Source organism: Pagrus major, chromosome 15, assembly GCF_040436345.1.
Source record: "Pagrus major chromosome 15, Pma_NU_1.0".
Classification (NCBI taxonomy): Eukaryota; Metazoa; Chordata; class Actinopteri; order Spariformes; family Sparidae; genus Pagrus; species Pagrus major.
In genome coordinates, this window is record NC_133229.1 from 6,485,497 (window position 1) to 6,505,931 (window position 20,435).

General features: G+C 39.4%; 3 protein-coding genes across 7 annotated transcripts; all 3 read left to right on the forward strand.

The window, feature by feature from the left end:
• Positions 1–181: 181 nt before the first annotated feature.
• LOC141009805 (centrosomal protein of 55 kDa-like) lies at positions 182–5,075 on the forward strand. 5 transcript variants are annotated; one of them, XM_073482515.1, is made up of 11 exons: positions 182–272; positions 890–1,018; positions 1,277–1,444; positions 1,608–1,727; positions 2,384–2,449; positions 2,692–2,845; positions 3,115–3,241; positions 3,341–3,449; positions 3,619–3,690; positions 3,779–3,901; positions 4,784–5,075. In XM_073482515.1, the coding sequence occupies exons 3-11, from the start codon at positions 1,286–1,288 to the stop codon at positions 4,973–4,975; spliced, it is 1,122 nt and encodes a 373-aa protein (XP_073338616.1). In that variant the 5' UTR covers positions 182–272; positions 890–1,018; positions 1,277–1,285; the 3' UTR covers positions 4,976–5,075. The 5 variants fall into 5 exon arrangements, with proteins under 5 accessions (XP_073338616.1, XP_073338615.1, XP_073338618.1 ...); XM_073482516.1 differs by having other exon boundaries at positions 208–272; positions 893–1,018; XM_073482514.1 differs by lacking the exon at positions 890–1,018 and having other exon boundaries at positions 197–272.
• A 2,134-nt stretch (positions 5,076–7,209) lies between these two features.
• Positions 7,210–9,936, forward strand: LOC141009698 (free fatty acid receptor 4-like). Its single transcript, XM_073482390.1, has 3 exons — positions 7,210–7,749; positions 7,848–7,979; positions 9,550–9,936. Exons 1-3 carry the CDS (start codon positions 7,210–7,212, stop codon positions 9,934–9,936), a joined length of 1,059 nt encoding a protein of 352 aa, XP_073338491.1.
• Positions 9,937–11,455: 1,519 nt separating this feature from the next.
• On the forward strand, positions 11,456–17,048 carry LOC141009699 (cone cGMP-specific 3',5'-cyclic phosphodiesterase subunit alpha'-like). The gene is made up of 22 exons (XM_073482391.1): positions 11,456–11,923; positions 12,266–12,418; positions 12,825–12,914; positions 13,054–13,194; positions 13,360–13,434; positions 13,520–13,584; positions 13,691–13,757; positions 13,876–13,923; positions 14,023–14,172; positions 14,392–14,535; positions 14,616–14,681; positions 14,777–14,923; positions 15,206–15,313; positions 15,405–15,514; positions 15,608–15,695; positions 15,812–15,912; positions 16,034–16,141; positions 16,250–16,313; positions 16,400–16,474; positions 16,574–16,657; positions 16,763–16,919; positions 17,011–17,048. Exons 1-22 carry the CDS (start codon positions 11,456–11,458, stop codon positions 17,046–17,048), a joined length of 2,547 nt encoding a protein of 848 aa, XP_073338492.1.
• The last annotated feature ends 3,387 nt before the right edge of the window (positions 17,049–20,435 follow it).

The following is a 20,435-nucleotide window of genomic DNA, read 5'->3' on the forward strand; positions in this document are numbered from 1 at the left end:
GTCGGAAATTACACTTAAGCTAGCTAACCCTGTAATGTTTCTAAATAAAGTGAGAATTAGCTACATACTATGATAAGATAAACACAACCAAACACATACATATGTGTCAATACAACGCTGCTCCAGTGGCAATATCAGTTATTTCATATTTTGTGCGCAGGCGCGCTGTGGCTGCAAATATGCTACGTTAGAAGTACGAATTTAGGCGCGGATCTGAAGGCACCACGACACTGGCAGTTTAGTTATCTGTCGTGTCGCCCCTCTCTACTAAGGTAATGCTAGTTAAATACAATTATTTTTTATGGCAGGATACTTTAGGAAACACTTCTAAAGTTAATTTCACGTTTATTCCGTCATAGAAGGTCAGGTTTTACTATAGTAGCGGTGGTAACTTCATACTCTATCAGCGCTGTATGGCAGCTAGTACCATTTTATGCTAACTGTTTTTAGTAAAGCTAACGGGTAACTACCTAATGGTAACGAAGGTAACGTTATGTGGTGTTATCTTCCCTTCATGGATGCTATTGACTAACAAGACCTGCTACCAAGTATAAAAATAGCATAACCCTAGCTGTTTGTGATGGATAAGTTGACGTTAGCTAGCTAAACTAGAGTTAGCTGCTTTTTAGCTAAACTAGTAATGAGCTAATGAGGTTCAGCGTCCAATATCCAGTTTACACACAGCCCCTATTAAGCAAGTGAATGTCGACGTAATATTAGGTGATGTTAGCAGTTGTTAACATGGCTGATAGATAGAAAATGTAAAAAACGGATTTATTATTTAAGTAACTCAAGAAATATGGACGATCAATCACGTCATGTACCTTTGCCAGAATTGACACTTCTAGGTCTATTGGAGCTTTCACTCATATTACATGATCTTCATCAGCAGATTGAGTTTGCACAGTTTTCCTGGAAAGGTACTTCGATGTTTTTTGAGCACATAATTCAACAAGATACCATAGAGTTTTGAATCAGCAACTCTCTGGCAGAGAAACAGCAACTCACTATTACCAGGGTAAGATTTATAGCAGTTATTGATTTGAACTGCATGAAATCATAAATGCAATTACAAAATGGCCTTTTTCTCTTCTGAATTGCTTTGAAGCAAAACTTTGGTCCAGTTCAGTGTTTACCATTCTGCATTTGCTGATGGCAACAGCTGAATGAAAATAAACTTGGATCCATTCTGAATGTTTATTTTTGAAATCATATATTTTGACAACCCCAAAATATATCGTTTCTTGTGTTTATCTCTTGTTATATTTGTCAACAGGTGATTGAGATGGCGTCCTCCAATTATAGGCCAAAGGGGTTCCTCACTAAAAAGCTCAACTCGCAGCATACTATGGTTGTCAGCAGTCTGAGGAAGGAGAATGCCTACCTGAGGAAGACCCTGGCTGAGATGTCTCGTCAACATGCAGAACACAATAAGCTAGTAGAGGTAAACTTTATCCAACAATCCTGTTTATCTGTTAACTATCAAACAAAAGTGAACTAGACCACTTAGCTCCCCCTAATGTTGTGTTTTCCCTTTTTATTCAGGGTATCATTTTTACAGTAGTGGAGCATTAGTGAAACAACTTTTTTTCTCTGTCTTTTCGCAGCACTTCCTCTCTCTTGAATCTGTTAGGCGGGAGACTTGTCTGCAGCTGACGGCCAAAGAGAAGAAGATTGCGTTGCCATCAGAGCAGCTGAGTGACGAAGAAGAGAAGCTGACAGATGAAGTGAGTATGAAGAGAAAGGACAGCATATCAATTTGTGCCAGAGAGATTGAAGAAATCAAGAACAAGCTGTATGCCTCTATAAGCTGGAGTTCATTCTTCTGATGCTCAGACATAACACAAAATGTTTTAGTGCTGGACATTACAACACATGTTACTTTTTCTGATAAAATTGGCTGTTACAATTCACCATATTTGGCACTTCCAATAAAATCTTTACAGTGTTAGATGCTTAAAAGTATAAACTGATGTTCTGCTCAGCCTTGGGTGCAGATTGGTAGCACATAAAAGGCCATATTCACAGTGGACATTTTGACATGTCATTGTAGAAAAAGCACTGGCACAATAAAAGGAATTCAGGTATCATTTGATTTGCCAAGCCCCCTTCACCTCTTACCACTTTTACACCACTAGATGGCAGCAGTTGCTTTTTATTGTCAGTCTTCGATCTAGAGGAGGAGTATTGTCCATGAAAACACACTTCCTCATACAGAGCATGCCATCACAGTGACATTCTGGATTATGTAGACAGCATAAGACTAGATGCTCTGAATCATCTGTGTTTTTGGCCTTGTTATCACATGTCATAATGGAGTTTATTTTATTAAAGCAGTTGGGTAAATTGGGTTGTTGGACTGTATGTTCCTGTCTTCAAATAGGACCCCACTTCAGATGAAGGGGCCTCATCTAACAATATAAGAGAGCTGCAAAATCACTTCAATGATGTAAGTTCTTTGTGGTTTGCTGCACAGCTGTTTGTATTTTTCACCTAATCCACCTCTACGTTTTTTGTTACTCCTAACTTTTAAGTCTGTGTGTGCTTTTGTCTCTAAGAGAGGATGTGTGTCTGTGTACAGTATACATGTCTTGCTGAGTGTTTTTGCTTTAGAGCCATCCCCCTGGCACAACACTCTCTTTCTGTCTTTGTCAGTTATGTGTTTCTCACTCTTTTATTCAATCCCCCGAGGCTTTGGAGAAGAACAAGCAGTGGCTGGAATATGACCAGCAGAGAGAGGCCTATGTGAGGGCAATTCTGGCCAGAATTTTATGGCTTGAGAAGCAGCTGAACGAAGCCAATCAGGCCCGCTCACAGCGGCAGCACAATGAAGACTATTCAGATGGTGAGCCAGAGGGACAGTGGGCAGTGGGCACTCACCACTGGGGCAACAAGGGGCAACAGACTGTCACAACAAGGTTTTTAAGATCTCGAGATTGTCCTGAAGTAGCCCACTATCACAGAATCTCGGGCTTGCAATGTACCTTTAGAATAATGTTTTTTATTTATATTACTACATGGTGCATGTGATTGTATCTAACATCTTTGATTGTAAATGTTAACCTACAAAATCCTCCTTTTTTAACTTTTCATTTTCATCTTCTCTCATTACAGAGAAGGAGCGAATGAACCAGCTGCAGGAGCGCTTTGAACAACTCCTACAGAAAGCCAACGACCACCTGGGGGTGGTCAGGGAAAAGAATGACATGACCAACCAGAACCTGTTTATGACCCAGCAAAGGTATGTGTGCTACTAAAAACAAACTAAATAATATTGTCCTGCTCAGTTGGAGAAGGTTAGACTGGTTGTCAGCTACATGACAGAGCAGTTGATGTGTAGGTTCATGGAAATGGAGAGGGAGGTGGAGGAGCTCAAGCAGCAGCTACAGGCTGAAAAAATGAGCAGAAAAGGTGCAGCAGAAGATCACCATCACTGTGAGGAAGAAATGGTGAGTGATGAGGACAAAGACCTTCAACGCAGACTGGATGATGAGAAGCCTAAATCGGCGAACTTTGAGCTGCATGTACATCTTCATTAAACTATTCATCCAGTAAGTAGGAAAAATACAAGACTTATTGTCAAGACAGAATTATAAAAAAATAAATCTCTCTTCTCAGGAACAATTAATGCAATTAATGTTAGATCGTCACCATGCAGACTGGGCAGATATTAAAGACCTGGAGCGACAGGTATGACAGAAGCTCACTTTGTATCACCTCACCTCACACCTCTGCTATATTAGATTCTTCATTGTAATGCGAACTTTTAAAATTTTAGGTCCAGGTTTTTTCACAAGATCTTGATGATGAGAGGCAGAACTGTTCATATTTGAAGAAGCAGATGGTCAGAGTCCTGAAGCTGCTGCAAAAGAATAAAGACAGTGGAACAAGGCAGTCAAAGGTTGGCATGAATAGTGCAATGGACTAGATTAGTAATCTCCACACTTCATCAGTGATGAGCCTGAAAGCTGCCTGAACTGTTTTTTGTGCACTTGCGGGCAACTTAGGAACCTAAAAACGCAACATTGACATAGTATCATAAATTCCAATATTTGTTACTTTTAACTTGGAAACTAGGCGTAATAGGCGTAAGTTGCATTGACATTACATTACATTGACATTACATACCCAACCCCTGTTACAAAAAAGTTGGGACGCTGTGTTAAAACATAAATCAAACAGAAAATGATAACTATCTAATCAATTCTGACATATAATCCAAATAAATCAGTACAAACACAATATATTTAATGTTTTACCTCATCAATTTAATTGATTTTTGTAAATATATGCTTATTTTGAATTTGAAGTTGGGACAGAGACAACAAAAGTTGTTTAATAATCAAAAAACACCTGTTTGGAATATTCCACTGGTAAACAGGTTAACTGGTAACAGATGATGGTATCATGAGTGTGTATGAAAGGGGCATCCTCGAAAGGCTCAGTTGTACGAATGCAAAATCACTACTTTGTGAAACACATGATTGTTTATAGGATATTACTACATAGCTCAGGAACACTTCATAAAAATGGTTGTTTTACAAACAGTTCTATGGAAATGATTTAATTCTGTTATTATGTCTGTTTTACACAGTGTCCCAACTTTTTGGGAATCACGGTTGTAGTGATCTGATCTATAATTGAATATAAGAATATTGTTTAGTGCAGCTTTTAGTGTTTTTGGTTTAAAATAGGACCATTATAAAAAAAACTACTTAAGAAGCTGATTTCATCACTGAGATTCTTATTAACCATAATTGATGGTTGACTTCCTTTATTTTAGAGAGACCAGCAGAATCGCAGCTCAGGTGAAGAGGCACAGCCACCTTCCATGCCCCCCAGAGATAGGCAGACATCCTCCTCTCACTGCAGCGGGCTGAATGAAAGCTTCCTGGAGTGTCCCAGCTGCCAGGCCGAGTATCCTGCAGATCACTACAGAGAACTCATGAGCCACCTAGAAACCTGTCTCGACTAAGCTGAGCCACCTTGTTCAGTTCTGTATCTTCTGTAATATGGATTTCACCTATGTTGTGTAACCAGAGGTACAAGTTAATAAACGATAGTGTTGCATTGTTGAGGTTGCGGTTATGAATATTTAATGAAAATGCACCCGCGAAGTTTTGTTTAGCTCTAAAATGCTTCTTTTCTCTGTCAAAAGTTACATTTTATTTCCCACACTAATCGTACTGACTTTAGTGATTGTCTGACTTTACCTCTAGCGCCACCCTCAGGTAATTTTTTGTTTTTTAGTGAAATAACCTGACAAGTATTGAATAGATTGCTTTGAAATTTTATATTCTACTGTCTTTGGTGGTTCCCTATATTTTCAGTTCCATAGGTCCCTGACCTCTCCCAGGTCTGACGCTGTTCAAACCAGATGAATAGCTCATAACAGCTTGTGTAAGTTAATCCCTTTCCTGCGCTATTTAAGGACATGGATTAGTATTGCTAGCCGACAATATGGAGAGTCAGAGGTCTGTGCAGTGGCTGTGGGCTTTGAAAGGGAACGTGACACCAAGGGTTAACCTAGTTTAAAGGCTTCAGAAAAAGATGTCCACATGGTTTAGACACATGTAACTTGCTGTGCCTTTCAGGAACTTATCATAGGGAAACGTCTTCATGGAAAGTTGGAATATGAGCTAAGCCTGTCTGAGAGGCAGACATAGAGCCAAGAGGCTGTTTCTCCTGTGGCCTTGTACAGTAGATTATCAACACCAGACATGACCAGAAATCCTTTCAGAGCAATAAGTATGTGTCTAAGCTCATTTTAGCTAAAACAAACATTTAAACAAGTTATAGGTATAGGTAAATCTTTCCTCTTCCAAAACATTTTAAACCTATCCCTGTAGGGTTGCATGAGTTGAAAAGCCTATTTTCAGCCACTGATTAGTTACTATCTTACTAATGTAGATCACCTGGAAGTAAACACTGTAATCTAATTCTCAACGTAAATAAAGTGGTGTCAAACTAATTAGATCTCAGTGAATTTGCAATTAACACAGTATTAAACAGTTGGATTGATTGAAGATTAGAACTAGATTAACCCACGGGGAAGTCGGGTCAATCCAAGATCACAACAAACTGTAGTGAGTATTAATTGTATTTAGAGCTATTCCCATTCCTCAAATTATGTACTTATGAACAAATTTGAGTTACTTGTATATTACTTTAGAGTGACATAATTCATTGCAAAATAATCAAAATCGCAATATGACTAAATGCGATATCCAAATCGCAATAAAATGCAATTATTTGATGAATGTAAAATGTACTGTAGTGTGGCAGAAATGTCCTGGCCCTAAAAATCCTGTTCTCCAGATGTAAGAAAATGCCAACAGATCATCACATCATCATGATTTTAATATTTTTTTCAGTGAAATTGAACATTTTGATGCAAACATGATCCCTCCACTAATTGTGAATCATATCGCAATCACAATATCTGTCAAAGTAATCGCAACGTGATATTTGAACCATATAGTACAGCCCTACGTTACTTGATTATTTCCATTTAATGCAACTTTATACTTCTACTCCACAACATCTCAGTGGCAAATATTGTACTATTGAACTTGTGTAACATCTTTCATTAATCATTACTTGTCAGATTACAATTTTTCATACCTGTCCTCCTTCCTCTCCTACTTCTTAAGCTTAATTAACTATTTTAAAACCCTTTTGGATTAGCTGGAAAATACATTTGCTGAAAACAGGCTGTTTCTTTGAACTCATGAATAGTTGACTTTTTGTAGATGCAGGATTCTCACAAGGTAATAATGCTCCAAACCTGAGATAATCGTATACAGTGTGACACAGTGCTGTACGCTATACTTCAATATTAATTAAAAGTAGCACAATCTTAAATATCTACCGCAGAAAAATGCCACATACTGATCAGTGCAGTGGTAATATTAATCCAAAAACATCACTAAAATGGTTATGAAAGAGGGATTGCAAGAGAAAAGAGACATTGAAGTAGAGCAGAATAAAATGTTTAACTACACAGTGGAAGACAAGCACAGAGAACATTTTGTAGTGTTTGTTTATCAGCTGGAGCAAACAGCATCATAAAGGCTCGTCACCAGCTGCCGTCCCTCCTCCTCCCCTCCTCTTTCATCATTTTGTGCCTTATCAGCTCATTTTCCCCATTCACTTGTGTGGTGTGAAATCAGTTAGCATCTCTGATCTAGATCACCTTTTTCTGCCTTCATGGATATTAACCCTCGCACTCACTTTCTCCATTTAAGAAACTTCACTTATTTTTCCTTCTTCTCTGAGCTGCACCGCTCAGATCATGTTGCCACCACTATTGTCGAGACCCTGGCTATCACTGCTGTCTTCCTGGTGTCCGTGGCAGCAAATGTGGGAGCCGCAGCCCTGGTAACCTGGGAACGCAGGCTGCTGGCCAACAAAACCATCCTGACCCTCAACTTGTTTGTGGCCGACCTGCTGTTCGTCAGCATGATCCCTCTGATTGTGGCAGTGCGGTGGACTGTGTCCTGGACGCTCGGGTATACGGCCTGTCACACTGTGCTCTATGTCATCTGTATGAGCGGTTGTGTCACCATCACTACCCTGGCCTCCATCAGTGTGGAGAGGGTCCAGGCTATCCTTCGGCTGAAGACTCTGCCCACTTTAAACCCCAAGATGGTGACTGTCACCCTCTTCTTCATCTGGGCCTTTTCTGCTCTCACCTGCATACCCGTCAGTCTGTACTTCACTGTGATGGAAGTGGATTTCCCTGAGCAGGTACAGATGGATTCATAGATAAAATGAAAGCTTGGTGTCCTGAAATTAATGTATATATATTTGTATTAAATGTTTTTTGTTGTTGTTCTTATCTACAGGAACGTGTACACATTTGCACTCTCAGGTGGCCCGATGCGACCGGAGAGATTGTGTGGAATGTCGCCTTCACTGCCCTGTGCTTCCTTCTGCCTGGATTAATAATTGTGGTCAGTTACACCAAAATATTACAGGTGGGTTTATTGATCAGTGTGATGGGCAAAGATGTCAGGAAGTAAAGAAGGATGGAGGAAAGGAGTTTTGGAGGATGGTTTGAGTGTATTTAGGATTAGTGGATCCCAGGCACATTTTAAAGGATGATCCTTTAGTCTCACAATGCGTTCCTCCATCTTTCGAACTGAAAAACTTTCCTGCCCTGTCTGGCCTTCAGTCCAAACCTCATTTATTCCTACTGAAGACATAAATCTTTAAAAGTTGGTCACAAATATAAAGAATTTCCATAAAATATTTAGCCTTTAGCAAACGTTACTCAAGCAGGAGTAAATTGCGTTTTTCAGGGACTTTTTTCAGCTGTGGATTAATACACATTTGGCTCTCTAGTGAGTATTTACAGCACCAGGACATTGCATGTGAGACTGACTCAAAGTGTACTACAGAGCATATGCAGTGATGTGACTCACTGATGTTTTTAATTGTTTTTGGTTGACAATATAGCTTTTTTTTTTTCATATAAACGGCAGACAATGTCTGCCTGTTCAATGCTTTTTCACATGTCTAAAACAACAGGACATTGTTGTGTCTGATGCTTTTTCACCAACTGGAAATACTTAAGGTTTAGGCGAGGGGCGGTGCTGGGTAGAACATGCAGGAGGAGGAGGACCTATCCATGATGATATAGGTTTTTGCATTGATATCAGTACTACGTGATTTTGGAAGTATCCATAATATCAACGAAAGAGTGGAAAGCAAGATACAGGCAAGCAGAAAAGAGTATGAAGCAGCTACACTAGGTGCAATGCCAGCGAGTGAGTTGCTCACTGTGATAGGAAGCTGACAGGATAAAGTTCATGCCAACAGAGCTAGACATTTGTGTTCATACATTTAGCTTGTCCTGGTGATGTCTGGAAAATGTTGGGGTAGCAATGCATGAGTGAAAACACTTGTTGGTTTGATGTTTTTATGGAACAATCTGACAATAAGAAAAAACACAGAATATTACCAGCCTTATCCTTTAAAACTTGGAAACTGAAAGAAAAATATTCAACATTTCAGCCCCTCAGACTCACTGATGTAGACTGGTGACCGAAATATTTGCTTCTCATCATTTTGGTCCCACTTTGGTTTTGTACACATTTTATACTTTTGCTCCACTTTATTGACAATGATTGCTCATTTAATCTTTTCCCCTTGAGTTATACAATTGTGTAAGAAACATGCATTATTTATTCAACAATAACTCATTCACGCATGTATTGACATTTCTCTTTGTACCATCTGTGAATATTAGTCATTTCTCTGTCAGAGATGTGTGTGCTTGGTCAATTATTCAAGCAGACATTGATTCAGAGGGTTCAGAGCTTTGCACAATCAATTGTCAATATAGCATTACACAACCAGTTCTACCACTGAGGACATTGATATGATAACGTGATACAAAAAATGAAGTCAGAAATTGATTTGACTTTGTTTGAGAAACATTGGTGACAAACACAAAGGACATCATGCACCATGTGTAAATCCATATGCAGTTTCACAAAGTACAGAATAGCAGTATTATCTAATATTATTTTATTTGTATTTCAGATTGCTAAAAATTGTAGGCAAAGGCTCCGACCCCGAGACAAGCAGCCCTCAGTCGGAGACTCCCTCGTGTACCACGTCTCCCGTCAGGACATGAAGCTCTTCCGAACACTTCTGGTTCTTGTGCTCTCTTTCTTAATCATGTGGAGCCCTATTTTTATCATCACCTTCATCATCCTGGCTAGAAACTTCCTGAGTCACTTAGATGTCTCTTCTACCATGTTCTTCTGGGTGGTAACGTTCACGCTGGCAAACTCAGCCCTCAATCCTATCCTCTACTCAGTCTGCCAGTTCAAGAACGGCTGGCGCAGGCTCTGCTGTGGCTCTGAGGTAGCACCACTGAGAAAAGGACCTTGTGGCAATGGTCAAACACAAGGGATACATCCATGATTATCTAAACGTGTTTCATCAAATACAGGTGTCAAACTTACATTTAGCATGTTGTCTGTACCTCTGGTAACGTTTGATCGACAGTGTACAGTACACATCTCATGTAAGACACAATCTTTGCATGCTCGCTGCACTCCTGAGCCGGTGCAATTCTTTCTGCTTTTCTAAATCTCAGAAAGTGCAAACACTCTTGAATTCATTAAATTTACAATGAATCTATCTAAGCTATTTTGCAAGTTCCTGCAGTTTGTTTTCATGCTACAAAAATGTATCTTATCCCATAATGACAAATAATAAATGTGGTGTAACAGTACAGCACATATTATTATTGGCTGTAATAATACTGAGCTATTTTATAATAATTTGTTCTGTAAAATTGTAATATAGAAAGTGTTTTGATTCTTAAAATGTCAGAAGTCGTCAGAAACTAATTCATTCATTAATCAGACTTACATAAATGTTTGTATTGTGAAAAAAACAACATTTATATAACCATTTTTTTTAGTATTTTTTTACTGATGCCAGTTCCTTCATGTCATCTAGCTGAGAAGTACATATTAGTGTCTCATAATGAGATCATACTAACAATCAGCAGTTTCCCTGCCAACACGAGTAATTAAACTATAAGCATAAGTCAACAATCCCACTTAATCCTGTAAATGGTTAAATGTAGCCTCTATCCACAGAAGTGGCACAGGAAAGCCAGGCTTGGAACATAAATGCACTAATTTCTTTCTGGAGGAGTGCCTGCCAATGAATTTGACCGAACTACTGCTGATTGTCAGTATTTCTTCTGAATTTACCATTGATGGTGCAGTTATTTGAGCTTGCAAGTCACTATATCATTACATTAATCACTGTCTCTCATACATAGCCTCTCAGACATCATAAGAACCTTAAACACAGCTTTTATCAAGCGGTCAACGACTCCCCTGACCTTCTTTGCCTGGTATTATTGTTATGGTATTATCCTTATCCTCTTAAAATCGCACAACTCTTTCCGCCACAATGTTTGACACTTGTTAAGATGAAACAACAGTATTCTGACTATCAGTATACACAGGGTGTTTACAGAAAGATGAGTCAAAGAAGATTTCAGTATGTTATTGAGATATAATGTCAGTCTTCCCTGCCCTCTGCTACTGAGCAGGTCATGCTGCAGGTGCCATAACTGAGTTATCACCTGTGATGGGATTGGCTAAAATGACAAGTTGCTGGATTTGCAAGTTAAGAAAGCTAAGGGGCTTTATGATTCTAACGTCACAGTAATTAGTTTCCCCTAGGATCCCCTTACCCAGTAAGCCACTCACTACCTGCTGTTGCCAGGGGGGAAGGTTGGAGCTTCAGCTTCGGTCGTGTGTCCACAGAGGAGTTGGGAAATGTCTCAGTAGGGTCTGCACTGGCATATCCTCTGGAGGCCATCTTTACCACTCTGCTCTTCATCCATCCAGCTGCACTACTCTGAGAGGAGCAACTTTGTGCAGCTACAGAAAGCATCGCTCATCCAAACTCGGACAACATGGCAGACAAAGACACTGTAGAGAAGTTCCTTGACAACAACCCACAGTTTGCTAAGGAGTACTACGAAAAGAAAGTCAAGGCTGATGTGATTACTGCTGCCTTCGGCAACCAGGTGCAGGTGAAAGACCCGGCCTCTTACAAGGATGTCACCACCATCCAGGAGGCTGAGTTCATGTTTGAGCTCATAAAGGAGATGCAAGGCACCAACCCGATGGAGAAAGCCCTGCACAAAGTTCTCCAGAGGATTGCTCTGCTGATCCAGGCTGACCGCTGCAGCTACTGGGGCTTCAGGTCTCGTAATGGATCGCCCGAGCTGTCCTCGATTCTCTTCGATGTGACACACAATTCTACATATGACAAAAATATAGTCAACCCAAATGTAGAGATTGTTTTTCCCACCGACATGGGACTTGTTGGATGGACCGCGCACACGAAGAAGCCTCAGAACATTGCTGATGTTAAGAAGGTGAGCTAATGACAAAACTAATAACTGAACTGAAAATTTAGACATGAATTAACATGCTTTGTGGAACAAACCAGGCTGATGAACATCTGAGAAAACATGCAGTTGCATCATAAAACATGCAGTTGCATAATCTTTGAACTCTGTCTTATTAAAACCTAAAGAACCTAAATTAAGTTCAGCACTGGAGCTGCGTAGCTACAATCTTTTCTCATGTTGATTCCTAACTCAATTGTAACGTAAAAGCATGCATGGAAAAACAGTCGATCTGTATGTTCCCTTAAATTTACCTTGCAGCCTGTATATTGGTGCACAGCCTTTAACCACTCTCCTTATTATTTTCAGGACACTCATTTCAGTGACTTTGTGGATAAACAGACCAAATACACCACCAAATGCATGATCACTGCTGCCATTATGAGTGGAAAAGAACCCATCGGTGTCATCATGGCGCTCAACAAACAAGGCGCCACTGAATTCTCAAAGAGTGATCAGGAGGTGAGTGGGCAGAATATTCATTTTTGGTAACAAGGTCTTTTATACTGGTGTTTAGTGTTGACTCACAGAAACTGCACTCAGTTGGGCTGCAGGGTTGTGCCACTTGTAGTAGACAGACAAATCCAGTACAGGGAGCTTGACTTATCTTGACCTGCGAGGTAAAATAGCCAATTTTAGCCCACCAGCTTCCTGTCTCTGACCGGTATATTTAGAGGCTTGGGTCACTGTTTTGACAGCTCAACTTATAATCCTTTTAGGAAGAAGAAGCGCAGACATTTTTCTTGTCTTGTGTCATGGCCTATTTGTGACTCTCTAGGTCATCGAAGTTAAGATTTGTCAGAGAGAGTGGCTTAAATCCGCTAAACATATGAATGTGATTCGTAAAACTTTTGCTTTTTCATTACAGCTCTTCAATAAATATGTGAACTTTGCTACTGTGATCCTTCTCCAAGCCCACACTGCTAACATGTGGGATGTCGAGTCCAGGAGAAGCCAGGTAAACACACACAGTAATAAATCCATGTCCAAGAAAAATATTTAACTGATTTTTGCACCAAAAACAATAAATGAATGACACAAGAAACAAAATTGCCCATGAAAGTCATAAAATGTGTTTTTTTTCTTCCGTGTTGTAGGTGTTGCTGTGGTCAGCCAGCAAAGTTTTTGAAGAGTTGACTGATATTGAGAGGCAGTTTCACAAAGCCTTGTACACAGTGAGGACATATATCAAGTGCGAGAGATACTCTGTGGGACTCCTGGATATGACCAAAGAAAAGGTGTGTAGAGGAAAGTCTGAAAAAAGATTTGTCTCTTACTTTCCATGCCAACAATTTCATTTCACTGCAATTATATCTGCAGCTGCATACACTGCAGTGCTTTCATATTTATTTTAATTGATAATGCGGTATATAGAAACATGATTTTGGATTTTTCTTAACCAGGAATTCTTCGATGAGTGGGCAATCAAACTAGGAGACCAGGAGGCATACAAAGGCCCCAAGACACCTGATGGCAGAGTAAGTCCAGCAAATTATTCTCATCCACCATTTTTCATGTTTTTAAAAATATCTAAAAATGCTATTTTATGTTTAAAACTTTCAGGAAATCAGCTTCTACAAGATTATTGACTATTTGCTGGAAGGCAAAGAGGAGATCAAAGTTATCCCGTAAGTATGGTGATGTACTGTCGCACAGCATCTAGCCTGATGATGCAGCTTTATTTGCATTTTTAAACTGCCAGTCTGCAGTTACTCATCCTCTCTGAACTCACAGCGGCCCCCCTGCCGACCACTGGGCTCTGGTCAGCGGACTCCCCTCATATGTAGCAGAGAATGGATTTGTAAGTTCCACTTTTGTTGCATTAATTATTTAAGCAAACTCAACAGTAGTTAAATAATCTGTGTCACTTATCTGCTGATCTCCAAACACACACGTAATAAAGGTTTTGCTTCTCCTAGATCTGCAACATGATGAATGCTGCGGCAGACGAGTACTTTTCATTCCAGGTGAGATATTCCTCACTGACGACTCTTATTCAGTTATATTCACTTTCACAATTTAGTTCACTAAAATAATCTGACTATTCTCTTTGATTCGTTTGGCAGAAAGAAGCAGTGGATGAGACTGGATGGAAGATTAAGAATGTGCTCTCCCTCCCTATCGTCAACAAAAAGGAAGAAATTGTTGGTGTTGCCACTTTCTTCAACAGGGCCGATGGCCACCCCTTCGACGAGAATGATGAACAGATCACAGAAGTATGGAAAAACATCTCTAGCTCATTTTTTGTCTTACTGTTTTAGCCTCTCTACATTACATTTTTCTAATACTGTAATAATAACCTCCAACGGTACTTTATTGGAATTTATATGCATTTAAATATTCTTATAAAATATAGCTTGTATGGAAGAATTTGGTAATAGTACAAAATATATTTGGGATTAAATGGATTGTTTTGTATTTGTCCGTGTCACTAGGCTCTAACCCAGTTCCTCGGCTGGTCCACCCTGTGCAGCGACACATACGACAAACTGAACAGGACAGAGTGGAGTAAAGAAATCTCCCAGGAAATGCTCATGTACCAGACGACGGCCACACTGAATGACGTGCAGACCATCCTGGTAAGCTGCTGCCTCAGTTGACTGATATTACTTCAGCCAGATGGAAAACAGATTTAACTTTCTTTTATTTCCCCACACAGAACACTCAAGAGAAGTTTGGCTCTGTGCCAGAGGACTGTGACCAGAAGGAGATGTACAAACTGTTGGTAAGCACTGCGACGTGTCGACTACAATGCTCCTCATAAACTCAGGTTGTTTAGGATAGTATGCTGACTGTTTGCGATGTGTTTCTGATGCGCAGAGAGCCAACATCCCTGAAGCCAAGTCAGTGGAGCTCCTCGAGTTCCGCTTCAGCGACTTCCCCTTGTCAGAGGTCGAACTCATCAAGTGTGGTATCCGCTGCTTCTTTGAGCTGGGGGTGGTGGAGAAGTTCAAAGTCCCAGCTGAGGTACAGTATACAGTATACCGCAGCAAAACCACCTCTGAAACACTCAACACACCCACGTCTGTGCATTTTGAGTGCAGAGAGGTAACATTTTTGAGTGAGGTCAAACTGAATTGGCACTTGAATTAAGCTATTATTGCTGTTTGTGTATTTTTCTTAGGCTGACTTGGCTGAGATGAGTTGCTATACAACTCTAAAAGATGTTTATGTGATCTGAGTCTGATCTTTGACTTATTGCACCTCTGTTTTGTCTTTGTTTTTGTTATTTTGACTTCTGTGGTTTAGATCCTGACACGATGGATGTACACCGTTCGCAGGGGATACCGTGACATCACCTATCACAACTGGAGGCACGGCTTCAATGTTGGACAAACCATGTTCACTCTGCTGCTTGTAAGTCTGATTTCTCATCTGAATATATATTTTTTATGACCTCCTCTACTGTTCGCCATAACACAGGGTTGTCCTCTTTGCTCTGCAACAGACAGGTAAACTGAAGAAGTATTACTCCGATCTCGAGGCCTTCGCCATGGTTGCTGCTGGATTCTGCCATGATATTGACCACAGGGGGACCAACAATCTCTACCAGACAAAGTAAGATTTTTGTGAGTCGTTTACAGTGAGAAATTGAAAGTGACATGCTAAAAATTTTGACTTATTTGCTCCGGCTCTTGTGGACTCTTGTAGGAGTTTATCTCCACTGGCAAAACTGCACAGCTCCTCAATTATGGAGCGACATCATCTTGAGTACAGTAAGACACTGATGGAGAATGAGGTGGGTGCTCATATGTTAATATTTACGTGTTTATTGTTGTGGAAGAAATAGTTAAAATGTGCAAATGTTTTTTTATGCTGTGCTGTCTAACTTCATTCTTCTGCTGTTGTTCACAGAACCTGAATATCTTCCAAAACCTCCAGAAGCGTCAGTTTGAGACGGTGCAGCATCTGTTTGAAGTTTGCATTATTGCCACTGATCTCGCCCTGTACTTCAAGTAAGGAATGTCAGAAGAGTGTGTCTCACATTTAAGATTAAGACTTAACACTTGCCTTATTCTGCCTATCAATGATTTTCGATGACTTTATAAAAGATCTGACAGCTTTCTCGTCTTTCAGGAAGAGAACAATGTTCCAAAAGATTGTGGAATCTGTGGAGGGGATTGCGGACGAGAAGGAGAAGATCAGCTACGTCTCCAACAACGCAACCAGGAAGGAAATTATCATGTAAATGCATAGTTTGTCGTGTAAAGTAGCCACACTTGTTTCACTTGACCATTTTTCTAGATTGCCTGAAGTTCATTCAAAAATATTCCTCAATGGTATTTTCCTCAGGGCAATGATGATGACAGCTTGTGACCTGTCAGCCATTACAAAGCCATGGGAGGTTCAGAGCAAGGTGTGTTCCCGTCTTCTTGTGACATGATTACAGAGCATCAATCAGACAGTTGTTGTCATTGTCTTACGGCTTTCTTGTGGTTCTAGGTCGCTCTGATGGTGGCAGCAGAATTTTGGGAGCAGGGAGACCTGGAAAGGACCGTTCTTGATCAGCAGCCCATTGTAAGTGCTTTAAGCTATGTTTTTTGTATGTTGCCTGCACTGTGTATGTTGTCATAAATCCATAACAATACTCATCATCTCCTGCTTCTTCTACTTTAGCCAATGATGGACAGAAATCATGCGGAAGAGCTGCCTAAGATGCAGTGTGGTTTCATCGACTTCGTGTGCTCCTTTGTGTACAAGGTAGATACAAAGAACAATAATAATTGTTTATGGATACAAATCTATATGATCTTGATGTATATATTTTTTTCATTAAATTTTCTCATGTCTGTTGTTTGTTTGCAGGAGTTCTCTCGTTTCCACACAGAGATCAGCCCCATGTTCGAAGGGCTGAACATCAACAGGGGAGAGTGGAGAGCTCTCGCTGATGTCCACGAGGCCAAGTTGAAGGCCATCGAAGACGAGAAGAAGAAGCTGGAAGGTGGAGACGCACAACGTGAGTGCAAACACCTTGAAATCAAATCCCTTCTGCTCATTCTGTGTTTGTGCTGGCACCCATATCTTACTGTCTTTCTCATTTGTTCCTTCAACAGCTGGAGAAGGAAAGTCAAAGACGTGTGTTGTCTGCTAGACCTCCAGGACCGCCGAAGCATTTCTGAATGTTTGTCCGCATGTGTATTTGTACAGTGTGTGTATGTGCATGAGCATGTGTTCACAGATGAAAAAACACTAAATGATTATTATTTTTATAAACTTTAATGTTTATGTCCTCTTCTACAGAAATTTAGTCAGCACCGGTCTCAAGAACATACAGTTTGTATGTGATGCTATGTAAACATTAATTTAACATTAGTCTTGGATATACCAAAAGAACTGTTGGAATCATTGAGAAGAGTACATATTTGTATTTTATTATGAATATTTATACTAAATATAATGTAAGGATATTTAGCTCACTTTCTTTGACTTTGGACATGATGTGAGTAGAAATATTAGGCTGCAAATACAGTTTGAGCTGTTGTATCTGAGTATTTTTTGAATATAAATACGGTAATAAAATACTCTTACATTGTTGAAAAACAGCTCAAAGCAAAATAACTAATGACTTTTTAATTGCATGTACTGTTTTAAAAAATTCAAACATATGTCTCTGGCAAATGGGTGAGAGATGTAAGAAGATTTGCCTGAATTGGATTTAGTAATAAGCCACCTCTAGCCCTGAGGCTTTCCTTTTTAAGTCCCCTGCTTACATAAAGTAATGTGCTGTTCATAAGTCAGCGTGTCCAGAGAACGTGTGGCATACAGGACACAGGAAGGTGTCATGTGGAAAAACACTGTGTTGTGATTTCTGAAAGCTGACATGTTAAGATTTATTTTGGAGAACAGAGCTTGTGACATGGGTAGCACATAGCAGAACAATGTCAGATTTTATTGTGTTTTCTTTTTGGATGCAAATTGTTTGCTTTCAACATAAGAACTTTGAATCTCAGCGAATGCAACATTTGCAAGGAAATGTGACTCTGTCATGCATGTATAGCATTAAATACACAATTATATGTGCAATAGCATCATGTATAAATTATGTATAAGAAATGTAAAATTTCAATAAAGTCTATTTTCATCAGACTCTATTTTAATGTCCATTTTGTGCATTTTAGTCTTTCTTCAAGTCCAGAACGAATAGTTGTGTTTACGCAAATTAAGAATTTTGTGCTACATCTCAGCTGCAGTATGGATGCAATTCCAGAGTATATTAGCTACAGCATGTTGATTATTGAGTAGAAAGAGTTCCCTTATGTTGACCTGCAGTTTCATTGATTTCATGAGCGATCAGCATGCCTCAGTGTCTGCTATGTTCACTACTTACATCAGGCTCAAGAGGGGTTTAGGAGAGCAAGACTGACCAAAACATCACCTTGTAATCAGCTTCTAACAAGCTTACAGGTGATTTGTGTTGGAACTGGTTTCTGTCTATAGACTTTTAAAATTAATCAAATATAAATATGTCTTTATGAGCAAGAGGAATATGCATGTTATTAGTCAATGTGTGCACTGACTTAATATCACAGTTTATAAAGAGTACATGAAGGAGAAAATATATAAAATCGCCCTTTATAGTCTGCAGTTTACAAGATGTGTTTTCTTGTGTCACTGCGCTTAGTGATCATCCCCCTGGATATGATTGGCTCTGGCAGGAGACTAACAGGTGGCAGGCAAACGTTATAGTTCATACAGGAACCAGAGGGCATCTCAGTTACAAACCCCCCTCAGTCACGTCAGAGAAGGTAAGCCAGCTTCGTGGACTCGTAGGACACCTTAAGACAGAATGCTGGTCCAGAGGTCAAAGAGCAAACAAGTATCTTCACTTAATGTGCAGCTTTCAGTAGTGGAAGAAGACAGGAGGAGCAGGAGGCTGGCCACCTCTATGTACCACGATATGAATAGGAGACTAGTAGAGTTGTATAAATATGAATTCTTATTTACAGATATTTAAAATCATGTTTATAACCAGTGTTGTAAATAAGGTCAACCAAAAGGTCATACTTGAGTAAAAGTAAAGATATGTTGTTGAAATATTACTTTGGTAGAAGTAAAAGTCACCAAAATAAACAGAATTTGAGTATCTGATATCAAATATACTTAAGTTCAAAAGTACACATGAAAGTAAAATTACACATAAATTTACATGTATGCATATTCTGCATACTAATAGCCTGCCCGGTTATTAGATCAGATATTCAGCATTTTTCTGATTGTTGGAATCAGTTTTTTTTTTTTTTCATCCGATTGCAATACATTTATTTCAAAATGGCTCTGAGGTGCCATGCAACCTAACTAAGAACTAGTAAAGTTATCAAAAAAAAAATGTAGTGGAGTAAAAAGTACAATATTTGCCACCAAAATGTCGAAGTATACTGTAAAGTAGCAGAAAATGAAAATACACAAGTAAAGTAGTACTTAGTACTTCAAAATTGTACTTAAGTATAGTGCTTGAGTAAATGGACTTTGTTACATTCCTTCACTGTTTATAACTGTTACTATTCAATATGAATAATCATGAAAATCATTTAGAAAATTTAAATGCAAGATAAAACTTTTTAGCTCCGAGTGTGGGTAAAAAGTCTTAGCAAGGGATCATTTTAAATCATAAAGCAAAAGCTCTTCTTCTTCAGGTGGAAATGATTTTGAAGAGCTGAGAGCTCATAAATCACCTCTCTAAGTCTCTCACCTCTGACAGGCTCTACCTTGGCTCTTCATTTCCCTCTAGTGGGGCAGTCAGTTCATCAAGTAAGGCAGTCTGGTTCACTTACAACCAGCCTGTGATTTGACAGTTTTTAACAACCAGTTCTCACTCATATACACTTTTATTTGTTTGTATTGTTCTAACTGCTTTTTTTTAACGTATATTTTAATGCAAATTTCCCCGCTGTTGGACTGATAAAGGATTATCTTATCTTATCTTATCTTATCTTATCTTATCTTATCTTATCTTATCTTATCTTGTCTTACCTCCAAAGCTTGGTTGTATTCTCAGCACTGACACAGCTGTAAGATCATAGAAATATAATGAGAACATTACAGGCAGCAGTGTGTCTATATGATCCTCTCGCTCTACTGCAACTATAATGCTATGATGCCTGGCTACAATTTAGTGAAGAACTGAGTATTTATAGTGTGTCTTGTAGAATATTTTAGAACCAAGACGAAACGTACAGAATGGGGAGACTGAAAGAAAAAGGCAGAATAACAAATTCTACTTCTTCAGCACCACAGACATCGGCACGGATTCATCGATACACAGCACAGCAGGCTACTGATGAATTCTAACTTGCACAAACCTCAGTGAGATGAAGGATCAATGAGTCAGGCAGACTAGACTCACATATTCTGCTAAACACTAGTAACTCTGCTATTAGGGGATGTAGACGGGGGCTGGCAGGTTAAGAAGGGGGATGCATTTTGGTCATTTGGCTAACAATGGCCTAAAACATATCAAAAAGAGAGTGTTTGCTTCAGA

Bases quoted from the DNA above. Each gene is read 5' to 3' on its own strand.
- LOC141009699 (XM_073482391.1), top strand. From the start codon at position 11,456: ATGGCAGACAAAGACACTGTAGAGAAGTTCCTTGACAACAACCCACAG. The intron at 13,758-13,875 runs GTAAGTTCCACT...TGCTTCTCCTAG, and splicing joins ATGTAGCAGAGAATGGATTT to ATCTGCAACATGATGAATGC. The intron at 15,314-15,404 runs GTAAGTCTGATT...GCTCTGCAACAG, and splicing joins CCATGTTCACTCTGCTGCTT to ACAGGTAAACTGAAGAAGTA.
- LOC141009805 (XM_073482515.1), top strand. From the start codon at position 1,286: ATGGCGTCCTCCAATTATAGGCCAAAGGGGTTCCTCACTAAAAAGCTC. The intron at 1,445-1,607 runs GTAAACTTTATC...GTCTTTTCGCAG, and splicing joins AACACAATAAGCTAGTAGAG to CACTTCCTCTCTCTTGAATC. The intron at 3,691-3,778 runs GTATGACAGAAG...TTAAAATTTTAG, and splicing joins TTAAAGACCTGGAGCGACAG to GTCCAGGTTTTTTCACAAGA.
- LOC141009698 (XM_073482390.1), top strand. From the start codon at position 7,210: ATGGATATTAACCCTCGCACTCACTTTCTCCATTTAAGAAACTTCACT. The intron at 7,750-7,847 runs GTACAGATGGAT...TCTTATCTACAG, and splicing joins AAGTGGATTTCCCTGAGCAG to GAACGTGTACACATTTGCAC. The intron at 7,980-9,549 runs GTGGGTTTATTG...TTTGTATTTCAG, and splicing joins GTTACACCAAAATATTACAG to ATTGCTAAAAATTGTAGGCA.